This window comes from Rhinoraja longicauda, chromosome 7, assembly GCF_053455715.1.
Source record: "Rhinoraja longicauda isolate Sanriku21f chromosome 7, sRhiLon1.1, whole genome shotgun sequence".
NCBI classification, from domain to species: Eukaryota; Metazoa; Chordata; class Chondrichthyes; order Rajiformes; family Arhynchobatidae; genus Rhinoraja; species Rhinoraja longicauda.
The window spans coordinates 43,839,830-43,853,316 of NC_135959.1; the positions used below are offsets into that span (position 1 = coordinate 43,839,830).

At 40.0% G+C, this 13,487-nt stretch overlaps 1 protein-coding gene across 3 annotated transcripts in view; it reads right to left on the minus strand.

Moving 5' to 3' along the window:
- wasf3b (WASP family member 3b) overlaps nt 1-13,487 on the minus strand; it is a 66,874-nt gene that overhangs the window by 12,199 nt on the left and 41,188 nt on the right. For 2 of the 3 annotated variants that reach the window (XM_078402408.1, XM_078402405.1), the window contains 3 exons: nt 12,368-12,521; nt 7,226-7,343; nt 2,316-2,491 (listed from right to left, as the gene is read on the minus strand). In XM_078402408.1, coding sequence (XP_078258534.1) covers nt 2,316-2,491; nt 7,226-7,343; nt 12,368-12,501 — 428 coding nt within the window. In that variant the 5' untranslated portion in view covers nt 12,502-12,521. The remainder of the gene's footprint in view (nt 1-2,315; nt 2,492-7,225; nt 7,344-12,367; nt 12,522-13,487) is intronic. The other variant, XM_078402407.1, reaches the window with a different exon arrangement.

The window sequence follows — 13,487 nt, forward strand, 5'->3', positions numbered from 1 at the left end:
ATTGGAAGACAATAAGCAGGAACACAAGTGCTGCCAGTGCTGGAATCTGATGTAATGAGGTGATAAGGGGAGAGGTAATTGCAAATGGAGCCAGGACCAGATGGGGGAAGGGATGGGAAGAGTCTGCAGTTGAAATGTTTGAGGTAGGTGGACGGAAACAGGAGGGGATATGGGAAAGGATACAATAAATGGGAGGACCAGAGAAGGGAAGGGTGTAAATACACCAGAGGCGAATACCTTAAAAAATTGTAAAATTCAGCGTTCATTTAATTGGGTTCTAGACTACCCAGGCAGAATACGATGTGTTGTTCCTCTAGTTCGTATTGGGCCTCACCCTGGCAGTGGAGAAGGCCAAGGATGGACAGGTCAGTGTGAGAAATGGTATTTTGTTTCTATTTCCACCCAGTCATTTGTGCTTTACTAAATCTTTATTCATACGAGTGGAGACATACAGAACGAAACAGGCCCTTCGGCCCAACTCGCCCATGCCACAAAGATGCCCTATCCCTGGGGCCCCACTCCTATGCTCCTTACAAACATTCTAGGAACTGTTCCAATGCTCCTTAAAGCTTACCACGGCTACATTCCCACACTGCTCTGAAACTCATCAATTTCTCATTCTCACACTCCTTAGAAACACTTCCGGTTCACTAAAAAGATTATTATAACAGCATACAGCATGGGGGAAAAAGTGATTTAAAAGTGTTTGGGTATTAATAGGAGCAACATCCAATAGCCCTGAAAATATGCCAGTCCAGCACCATCATTTCATATTTCAGTTAAGTTTTTGTGTAACTATCGGTGTTTAATTTTGTAGACTGCATTTCCAGTACTTCCTGAAATAAAGAATATAGTGAAAGAACTGTTTTTTCATTTGAGTTACACTTAAGCTGTATGAGCTGCTTTCACTTTTGCATGCTGAGATATAAAACAAACATGTAAAAATAACATGCAGCTATTCTTGCATGTGATAATTAAATCACTGTTTCAACAGAATCTTTTGCACATTTAAATGAAGATAACAGAAATATCTGTATCAATACTAAATAATACATTTGTGGCATTAATCTACTTTAAAAAAACTTTTAATCGTCTTATCACTAGTAGCAATCCAAATTCAAAATTTCCAAGTCGTTAAGAAAAATGTACATGGGGCCTCCCTGGATAACACAGCTTTCTTATTTAGAGAACAATTAAACTAAACGGGTCAGAAAGACAATTTTTATTCTCAGCTGGGTTTTGAAATGGGCGATTCATGTGCAACTGCTCATTCGACTGATGAAGGGGCAGCTCAAACTTTGGTCAACAGAATTTGAAGTAATGATTCGGTTCCTTACAGTTAAAATTTCCTGACAAGAGTCAGTCAGAAAGGAAAGTGAGGGAAATAACAAGAACATTCACATTAAAAGACACAGGAAGAAAAACTCAAAGCTCTGTCTTTAAATTTCATTTAAAAATCTTTGTAGTATTCTGGGCATGAACTGCGCCAAGTCACTGAATGGCATTCCTAATTACGTTTAATTATCCGCACATCTTTCCCAGGAGTTAAGTTGCATCCAATAACCATCAGGACATTAATGGCAAAGTCCTAGTTAAGAATGAGCGGGGCTTATACTGGGGGGTTAGTTATATCTAACTGGGTCATACTAAACAACTCTTTTTTTAAATCAAGTTTTATTTACTGGCCTCAGCAAGGTTAATGTTGCTGGATTCATAGGAAAATGTTCACTGGCATGATGAACGCCATCACCAGCAGCAGCATCTCAACTCACACATTCCCCCATCCCACCCCCCCCCCCCCCCCCTCCTCCCCTCACCCAATTCCATGAATCCTTCATATCGTTTCCATTTTCCTCCTAAACATGATACTAGCTAGCCATTTCCTGTACTCCCCAACCATTGTATCCATTTAGAAGCTGCAGGCTGCTGGTGCGGCCTAAATAAGGTTCTAATCTGGAAGTGCCTCGGGCAACAAGTATCAGGGCAGGAGGTGCTTACTCTTCTATCAATTTTAGCTGCAATTAAGGCTTTGGCGCTGTATGTCTTTCTTGCAAATCACCAAATGCAGTTCCTTACATCTTCTTGACATACTTACATTATGATTGAATTTGCTTCATCAGTACAATACCTCATCTTGTACATACCTTGTACATACATAGATACATAGAGATACAGAGTGGAAACAGATCCTTTGGCCCACCAAGTCCACGCCGATCACCACTGTACTACTCTTGCTCGTTATATAACTATTGCTTATCACATAGGAAAAATAACAAAGAATTCTTACACACCAGGGAGTTTATATATACACAGACCTATTGATTGGGGAAACTGGTGCCTCTGAAGATACTCCACGGCATAAATTCTGAGATAACCGGTTGTCAGGTCTAAGTTCTTTGTCATACGCCATCATATTCCACTCCTGTCGCCTGTTCTTGGCCTTCCTAACTTTTTTCACCTCACGGGTTGTGCCATCTACACGTTTCTGCTCCTAAGATACGAAGAAAGCATGCGAAGAGATAGCAAAGACGAGACATACAGTAGGTAACATTTGTTAACATAACAGAAAGAAAGCGTGACGCTTCAAAGAAGGAAACTTACACATCATGTGAAATTTTGGTTTTGGATTGTAAAATAGATTTTTTTTTAAATAAATCAAATTTAAATTTAATGAGATTTTGCTGAACATTGTAACTTTCATTTCCATGGAGGAATTAAACAGTTAAATCATTAGACAATTGGACTAGATTAACTAAAGTAGACTAGATAAGTTAACTAAACTAGTCACAACTAAAGCAATCTTAATTAAAGGCTGAAAAGAATATAACATAAAAAATGCAGTAAACAGAAAGCTCAGTCAGAAATGTCATAGAATTTATTTCAGAAAGATTAGTGATGCATTGTGCTTCAGTTCTATTTTTTCGCTACAGGAACCAAGCAATTGTTGCAGGTGACATTAATGCACTGTTCTTTAACACAATTTTTTAAATCTTTAACAAAGATTTTAAAATCTTTAACACAGTTCTACGGCATAACTCTGGCTGCCATTGTATTGCATTACTAAATTATTTACTTTAAGTTAATACTTAAGTTAATACCAGACCCATGGCCTGGCCCGTCATAGCTCTTCAAGTACGCCTGCAGGCACTTTTTAAATAAAGTGAGAGGTTCTGCCATTACCACACTTTTAAACATTGAGGTCCAGAACAATATCACCCTCTGGATGTGAAAATCTTTCCTCATCCTCCACCAATTACTTTAAATCTATGACCTCCTAATTAGTGAACCCATGCACCCTATTCCCTGAATCTAGGGCCATAATTTTTCTCTCTATTAATTGTTTTTCCCCACAGCTCCTGCCTATTCAATCTTTCCTCATACACCAAACCGTTTTTATAGACGTTTATATAACGGATTTGTTATAGCAGACAGACCTACCGACCTTCACAGCCAGGCCAAACTGCCAACGCCAGCCTCGACCCGCACCGCCAACCCAGACTCTTACCTGCACTCCGACCACCTGCGGGCCACAACCATTGACTCTGCCTATCCTCGCCTCTCCCCCGGCCGCCAGCAGGCAAGGCCATCAACTCGCCTGGATTCCAGGACCAGTTCCAGACCGAGAGGCTGAAGAAGATTGTCACCTATCCACGTTTTCCAGAGACGCTGTCTGACTTGCTGAGGTACTCCAGCATTTTGTTTCCTTTTGTGTATTAACCAACATTTGCAGTTGCTTGTTCCTACTATTTATACAATGATAATCCCTTAGTTGGCTATAGACGACAGTTGGCAATGACAAACACCATTTTCCCCACCATTCCCTTTATAACGAGGGTTTACTGTAGTTAAAATTTTCCAGTCCTGGTAACATCCTAATAAATCTGTCTTCTTCAGTGTAATCACATCTTTCTGGTAATGTGATAACGAGAACTGGAACTAATAGTCAACCAGTCATCGAACTTGCATTGTAAACTATTCCAGCATAACCTTCATCCTCTTATAAGCTATGCATCAGATGATAAAGGAAAACATCTTGTATGTATTTTAAACTAGTTGATCTTATCTGTCCTGCTACCCTTAAGGATCTGGGGATATGCACTTTCTTTGGTGCTCTATACATCTCACTATACTCCCATTTATTCCTTTGCCTTGTTACACTTCCCCAAACGCATTACGTCAATACTTCTCTGAATTAGTTACACTTGCTTCTTCTCTGGCCAGACCATTTGCATCTTTTATAACTTGAAAGATTTTTACTTTTTTCCTCCATTCACAACCAACTCTTATAGCAGCTGAAAGGATCTTCATAACACTCACCACATTAAAATCTAAGTCATTAACACACATAAAAAGACAGGACCAGATACTGAGCCTCATGAAAGAACTAGAAATAGCCTCTGAGTCATAACAACACCCTTACACCTATATTCATTTCTCTGGCTTCATATTTCATGGAACTTCTATCCTTATCTCCATCTTCTATCCTTGCTATCATGCCCCTTCTATCATAACCCTTCTGCCTTGTCTTCTAGCCGTTGTCCAACCAATTGCCAATCAAACCACCCCCTCCCTACTCACTTGTATCCTCTATCACTTACCAAACTTTATTCCACCCTCACTTCACTTCCAGCTTTCTCCACCCCCCCCCCTCCACTACAATCAGTCTGTATAAGGCTTCCGACCGATAAATTGTCTATCCATGTTTTCCAGTGACGCTGCCTGACCCACTCCAACATTTTGTGTGTTTTTTGTAAAGCAGCATCTGCAGTTCCTTGTGTCTACACCTATGAGTCATTATCCTATTTCCTGCCATTGGGCCATTTTGGATCCAATTTGCCACGCTCCCTCAATCTCTCGCCTTTATTACTTTTTTCACCAGCCTGCCAAATGATACCTTCAGAAAAGGCCTTGCTGAATTCCATTTAGACTATTCCAAAGGCACTGGCCTCATGAAGCGTGAAGTGTGATCCCAACAAATGTGTCCATTTCCATTCACAGATGCTGCCTCCCTTAGAGCTCCTCCGACAGTTTGCTTTTTAGTTGAAAATTCAACATCTGCAGTCCTTGTGAACCTTTCTTGTACTTCCTCAAAACATTTTCAATTTAGTCATACATAATCTTCCCTGGGATGGCGGGACTGTCATATGAGGAAAGATTGAAAAGACTGGTCTTGTATTCACTGGAGTTTAGAAGGATGAGAGGGGATTATAAAATTATAAAAGGACTGGACAAGTTAGATGCAGGAAAAATGGTCCCAATGTTGGGGGAGTCCAGAACCAGGGGCCACAGTCTAAGAATAAAAGGGAGGCCATTTAAAACTGAGGCGAGAAGAAACTTTTTCACCCAGAGAGTTGTGAATTTGTGGAATTTTCTGCCACAGAAGGCAGTGGAAGCCAATTCACTGGATGAATTTAAAAGAGTTAGAGCTCTAGGGGCTAGTGAAATCAAGCGATATGGGGAGAAGGCAGGCACAGGTTACTGATTGTGGATGATCAGCCATGATCACGATGAATGGCAGTGCTGGCTCGGAGGGCCTAATGGTTTCCTCCTGCATCTATTTTCTATGTTTCTATGTTTAAAATCATGTTGGCTTTCGTTGATGAATTTGTGTTACTGAATGAACATTCATAACATCCCTCAGAATTGATTCTAATAATTTGTCCACCAATTAGTTAAATTGGTCTGTAAGTATGCAATTTATTCCCTTCTCTTATTCAAGATGAACGTTTCTCTATAAATTGCTTCAAATTCATTCCAATAAAATGACTTTCAAGGCAGTAAGTTCAAATGACCATTATTAGTCCAAATTAATTCAGTGAAGATTTATAATAAAATTTTCCTTAATGGCAGAAGTTTCTTTTTAAATGCTGTAGGGGTACTCAGAATCTTGGGTTTCAGATACATCTGAGAGCTGCAGATTTGTAAAAGCCATTAAAACCATTTATTTCACTGCATTTACAGAAAGTAGTATCAGGCCTGGAAATGAAGGTGCCCGAGAGGCAAATATTCAATACAAAATCCACAGTGAAAATGAACTTCCCCACCATTTTCTCTTCTTACAGATGTAGAATCAGCAGCAGGAAGTGGCCACAACAATGCAAAATGTGCTTATGGTTTATTTTTAATAAATCACTTTTAACCCTCAAATGTTTACCTTGCAACCAAATGTTTACCTTGCAACCAAATTCTGTTCTAAGGACAAGCAGCTGCCATTTCCAAGTATTGTCATTGATATTTGGTAACTAGTTTCTAGGAGCACCTCAAACCAACGTCCCTTCCATTGCCTCCATCTATACTTCACACTGCCTCGGCAAGGCCACCAGCGCGATCAAGGACCAATCTCACCTCGGACACTCCCTCTTCTCCCCTCTCCCATCCGGCAAGAGGTACAGAAGTGTGAAAACGCATACCTCCAGGTTCAGGGAAAGTTTCTTCCCAGCTGTTATCAGGGAACTGAACCATCCTACCAACAATCAGAGAGCAGTCCTGAGCTACTATTAACCTAATTGGAGACTCTTGGCCATCTTTAATTGGACTTTATCTTACACGAAACGTTATTCCCTTTATCCTGTATTTGTTGATGGCTTGATTGTAATCACGTATATTCTTTCCGCTGACTGGATAGCAAGCACCAAAAAAAGCTTTTAACTGTACCTCAGTACATGTGACAATAAACTAAACTAAAATGTGATTCTTTTCAACCATTCCACAAGTCATCCCAATCTTGAAAATTACCCATTGAAACAGCAAAGGTGCATGCCATATGACATGTGTCGTGAATCATGAACACTAGAAAATGCTAAACATGTCTAGGACAATATCACTGTAACTGTTTGATTAAAAGTTAAAACATATAAGGTGTTTTTATATCTTAGATGTGCAATGAAAAACATTATTTTCAGGTCTACTTCTTTGAAATTCATGTATCTCAATGAGCAAAGCAATAAAACCATTGCTAAGTGGTAGAATTTTAATAGATGCAGTTGTAGAATTGAGTTTGCAAACTGTTGAAAGTAGACTTTTTATAATTCTGGGTTAAATGTCCAATTTTAGGATTGTAGAAAGGTAATTCCACGGTAATTTATTTTTAAGGACTTTAATCAAATTATAGGTGATGCCTCATCGTAGGAAGAAAGAGTGTGGTATAAAGACGTTAAAAAATAATTATTAATAGTTTCAGGGCATATTGCAGTTTTAAAATCCACCACTCTTTCATATTATGTACCTTCTGTCTTCTTTTCTCTTTCCTCTTCTCTTCAGTATCCTGTAGCATCTTCTCTTTCCACAAATCAAAGAAATAAGATGGATCCGTGTAAAATTTAAGTCCATCTTTTTTGTCATCTCTGTAATTAAACAAAAATAATTTCAGCCTTTCCTATATAACCGAATACGGGAGTGAATTCTGACCCAAAGTTCTTCATTAATGGCCGTAAATGATAGCCCACCACTGCTGATTAAAATTCCATTGAAGTACTAATTACGTCACAATGGGCCTGATCAGTAGGCAAACAGCAGACAAAGCAACACGTCATTACTTTGAATAGGATTCTCAGCCTTTAATCAGTTCTGATGATTCAACATGACAGAAAGAAAAATGACTAGTTTTATCACCAGCAGTTATGTTCCCAAGAATTTATCAGCATACTCAGAAAACATTAGGAACAATTAACCAGCCACAATAGTGATCCTAAGGAGCAAGTGCCACGATTTAAATTTTTATTTCTGGATTAGGACCACTATCGACATACTTAGTTCTCTCAGAACTCATTGGAGCAGAAATAATTGTCTGTCGTTCTCAACGTAATCAGACAACACAGTATCTGTACTGTCATGCTTTTCATCTCGTTATAAAGGTGCAGTATTCAGTAATGAGGGATTTCTTATCAGAGAAGCATGATATGCTTGGTACAGACATTGTGGGCTGCAGGGTCTATTCCTGTATTGTACTGTTCCACGTTCCATGTATGAAGAATTTCTGCCAATCTTTGCCACATGCAAATCAAAGTTACTGTATTAAACACTTCAACAAAAACTGTGCCACAGAAGCAGGTGGTCAATGCATCCACCATCACCAGTGAGAGGAATGGAGATCATTGTATCACTGTACTCCTTCAAACATATTTGATGATGCTTTTCCAAGTACTGAAAAATCCAGAGGAGTTGAAATACAGTTGTATAATTGACACTGCAGGTCCAATGACAGCATCAGTGAAAGTCCATTCTAACCACAAGCCATGTATTGGGACACAAAATGCTGGAGTAACTCAGTGGGACAGGCAGCATCTCTGGAGAGAAGGAATGGAAACATGTATTTGGACCATGGGCGGTGAGAGGCAAGAGATCTGTGGATGGCCTCCTTTCAGCATGAATGCTGCACCTTAAACATAACATCGGCAAGTATACATCAAATTGCTTCACAAATCTGCATTGTGCTCTTGACCTTACTAGCCGGTTGCCTTCCTTATCTGCCAGAAAATGCACTTTATCTCTGTGCTCAGTTTACTTCACAACAGAGAGGACAGTTCCAAGGCCCTTCTTCCATTGTAGAAAATGAACTTAGTTCTTCCCTTCATCAGTGAATGAATTTGCAAATATACATCAAATAAAAACATAAAGGCGACATAAACATTGCACAATGAGTTCAATTTTTTCATACACTCCATCTGCACATTGCACGTGGTTAGGCTGGAATTAATTTATGACTTTAATTGACATAAACACATCCACATTAAAATGAAATGAAACTTATCAACTGGACATTGATATTAACTATTTACCCCTGTGCACACCTTAAGTGCTAGCTTTCCAACTATGCTTGCAAGTCTTAGTTTGATAGCAGACTACACTAACTTTGTAGCCAGTGATAAACATTTGCACAGCACTTTCACTCCAGTTGCAGGTTCTCTGATGAAAAGCTGCTTCTCTGGGTGTCATGTTTAATATTATCAGCTGTGGGTCTTAAAGGCCAGCTGATGACTCGCACTGTCTAAAGCCGAGTTATTTACAATTTTGTACATGGGTGTTTCCATAAATAAGGGTACCAACCTGTCACATGGGTGGCAAAATTTGAAAGTTATTAAATCATAATGAAATACCTCAGCATTAAAAATGGACCTACCTATGATCCTTTTGAGCTAATTTGTGATCAAATCAACCAAAATCTGGCCAAACTTGAATACTTTCAAAATTTGGAAAAAAAAGAGAAAATATATATTTATAAGACATATGGGACACCTACTGATTTCTAAGCTCCCTTACAAAATGTCGGCACCTAACCCACCATGAGGCTCGTAGTTCACGTCAGGGCATTATGATCACGTTGTTTGAATTTTTTTTTAAATCGCGACGAGTGCAAAAAAAAAGGCTCATAGCATTGACGAGGTCAGACAACGGGAGGGACTACAGAATGAGACATCGATAAAATAGGTGAGCAAACTAGATTTTTATTTTAAGACTTTAAGTTCTAATCATTATTAAGTATTTCAATGGAAAGCTTAAACACAAAATATAAACAATAAAAAAGAAACAATAAATATAAAAACGGTTACTCTGCTTTTAATTCACACATTTCACACGTGACCAAATGGACTACTCATGTTCTGCTGCAAAAACTTGGGGCATCAGAAAACTATCTTATTGGGTGATAAATGATAAAAATCATAAGCATAATCAGAATTTGGCTTATAAAAGTTATTTAATTGCAAAATTAATGTCATCTTACTGGTTTAAATTAGCCCAAGGATTTGATGAAATCCTGCTTGAAAAATGTCACAAAAAAGGCAAGAAAACACAGGGACATATCTGATATTTTTCTTTGTAAAAACAGATTTGTTGATTTTTGCTTCATCTCATTATTTTGGCTATACACCATGATTTATACTACTTAAAATACACGATATGAAGCAATGGGAATATTACATTAAAAACAGGAAAATAACCTGGAAGTTTGGAGCCCTTCAGTTCCACTACTGAGTGCTGTATTTACAGAAACACCCACATGCAAAGCTGTTTACAGAGAATTAAAGATGTAAAGAGGGATTCTGATACAATGAGAGAGAATGGTACTCTCAAGCTCAGCAAAGTTTCTGGGCGATCTCTCCGGTCTGGCTGTTCATCAAACCAGGTATCTGCTGTGGCTCCGATAGTGGAACTGTTATTGCTGCCTCCAGATTCACATCAAAGGTGATCAACTAGTTTAATAGCAAGAATGTGTTCCAGCTGCTCCATGAAAACAGTGGTATCCTTCCAATGGTACAAACAAAGCTATAAATGGAGCAGACAAAGAATTAATGAAGGTGCAAAGATTTCAGTTGTCCTGTGCCTGACCTCAGTTCAGTACTAGTAGCCAATGAATCACATTAATGCAAACACCTCCAAGGATTAAAATCACCAATATTTCCAGATTAAAAAAGGAATCCTAAAAAAAATTATGCACAGTAGAAAGTCATTAGGCTATTGTGTCCATGCTAAGAAATATAGATTTCCGAAAAATTTAACTGCAGTTCTTGGTGCACTGTCCTCTACATTATGATTCTTTTTGTTGTATATGACAACTCAAAATATCAACTTACACAGTTGGATCTGGAGCTGATATTCTACCTTTTGTCTCAATAGAAAATTCAGCAAGAGGTTGGAGATGGAATCTTCCAAGCTTCTTAACACCTTTCAGAAGGCATTACACAGGCCAGTCAATGTGGCAGGCATTTCACGTTTATCTGACGTAGAAGCAGAATTAAGCCATTCCACCCATTCAGTCAGCTGCACCATTGGATCATGGCGGATCTATTTTTCCCTCTCAATCCCATTGTCCTGCCTTCTCTCCGTAACTTTTGAAGCCCTTACATTTCAATGTGTGTTCAGATAAAGTCCCCAGTTAAGATCCTCTTTTGTAATCCTCATCCAAGTCTCTAGGGAAAAAAGATGATTTGTGGCCTTACCCTCTGGGGAGCTGGCACAGCAACTTCCCCAACTCTCTGACTTAAGCGGAACCCACCTCTGCTGTTTGCCTTTCCACATGATACACATATCGCTAATGATTGGTGTTCAACATTTGCGGTGGTCAACTCATGAAAATTCTCTGTACACTACTCCCAGGTGCAGGGAGACTCGGTCCTTTCTGCTGTCATCTCGTGCTTTATCTTTTTCATCTCAGACCAGGCACCTTGGCACAGAGCATTTGCCTCTTCTCCTCAACCTTGGAGGTTATGAATGGTTATGCGGTGTAACAAGATGGAAGGCACTCTCCACTGTTTTATCTCACTTGCAGACAATTTCAGCCATGCAGCGGTTGACTGGTGCCATTTAAGGACAGCAGCACATCTATCAATTAGTATATGAAATACAATAAGCTGAATTATATGCTTTGTCTCAATACCTCCAATTTTAAAACAGTAACAAACGCTATAAACAAGTAGAATATTATGGCGGCTCCCAAGGGTCGGGCCATACCACTACCGACCCCTCGGCACAGGAATGGACCAGTCCAGGGGGGGCGGTCCGGTACTAGAGATATAAGGACAAGGTTTTGGGCGCGAAGCCATTCCGGCAGACTCGACCCGTCTGATAACCGACTATTAAAACCTTAATGCCCCCAAAATACCTGGCTCCTTGCCTTTATTTCGGGCCTCCTCCGACTGCGCCTTTGTGTTCCTGCGCCGTGACGCCCACCGGACGCCACTCCAGAGGCCGTATGAGGGCCCGTACCGGGTGCTGGAGCACGGACAGACAACCTTTATCTTGGACATGGGGGGCCGGCCGGAGGCCGTGTCAATTGACCGCCTGTAGCCGGCCCACTTAGACATTGACCAACCGGTGCGGGTTGCCCAGCCTCGGCCACGAGGTCGCCCACCCTTCCGGGACCCACCACCTGTCCCTCCAACTGTGCCTCCGCTGGCCCCTCTGTCGACCGATTACCGTACGCGGTCCGGTCGGGCTGTGCGACCACCAGTGCGCTTTGTGCCTCCGGTTCTGGGGGGGGGTCCTGTGGCGGCTCCCAAGGGTCGGGCCATACCACTACCGACCCCTCGGCACGGGAATGGACCAGTCCAGAGGGGCGGTCCGGTACTAGAGATATAAGGACAAGGTTTTGGGCGCGAAGCCATTCCGGCAGACTCGACCCGTCTGATAACCGACTATTAAAACCTTAACGCCCCCAAAATACCTGGCTCCTTGCCTTTATTTCGGGCCTCTATCGACGCGCCACAATATAATAAAAAGATAACAAGGATTTAGGATACAAGTCAAAACTTTAAAGGTAACTGAGAATTGAAATTAACTGAGCAGCTTTGTACAGGGAGAATTGCCATTGCACTAAAGATATCTCAAGCTCAAAAAGCAGATAGTGCCAGTGTACATATGATATCTATACCTGTACTGTGACAGAATGTTCAGTGGAGGTGGCTTGTCACTCTTATTATACATTTCCAGCACTGGGTTTGGAGTTGAACCCTTCGAAACAACTTGTTGGTCTTGCTTTGTCGAGCTCTTGAAAGCTTTCCTCATATTAATATCCTGTAAAGAAACTGCAGAACACTTCATATTAAACCTTGTTTAGAATAGCAATTGCTAGCTTAAGTGAAAAGTACCTTGCCTGTTTTGGAAATACAGTTTAATTAACAAATCATTAAAAATGATTTGCATAAAATATTAGGTATCACAAAATGCTGGAGTAACTCAGCAGGTCAGGCAGCATCTCTGGAGAGAAGGAATGGGTGACGTTTCGGGACGAGACCCTTCATCAGTCTGAAGGAGGGTCTCAACCCGAAACGTCACCCATTCCTTCTCTCCAGAGATGCTGCCTGGCCCGCTGAGTTACTCCAGCATTTTGTGACACCTTCGATTTGTATCTGCAGTTATTTTCCTGCATAAAATATTAGATTATAAAAGTCAAGGGACTTTTTAAACTTCATAATCTATTATATTTATTATTATTCTCCTATTACAGTGTTGGCTCTCTCCCAACTCCTATGCTCCAGCATAATGTAAGTTACCATGAAAAGCTTCATGGGCATAATACAGACCTCCCAACATTTGATTTTACAAATTCAGAATTTTAATGACCAAAATTCAGAATTTTACATCAAAACTCATAATATAGCGTGTAATGCAACTTTTCAGCGAAAAAAGGTATGCACGCCAAATGCGCGTACGCGTTGCGCTACATTCACTTGTGAAAAACGACTATTATTTCCAACAGTCTGTAGTTCTTGGACTACATGTACAATGTCAGGCCCATCATGAGTATATTCTACTATTATAGAAAGGTTATTGAACAGAAATACTTTTTACAACAAAGAAAAAATTGTTTTGTTTTTCCTATTTTGCTTTTTCCTTACACATCCCAATTCTCTTGGTATTGAATAAAAGAACAATGGTCATAAAATGGATGACTAAGTTATGAAGAAAGAGTTTCATTTAAAAAACTGCACATACCTAATTTAATTGAAGACATACTTGCTTCAGTGGTCTTCAACCAGCAAATCACAACA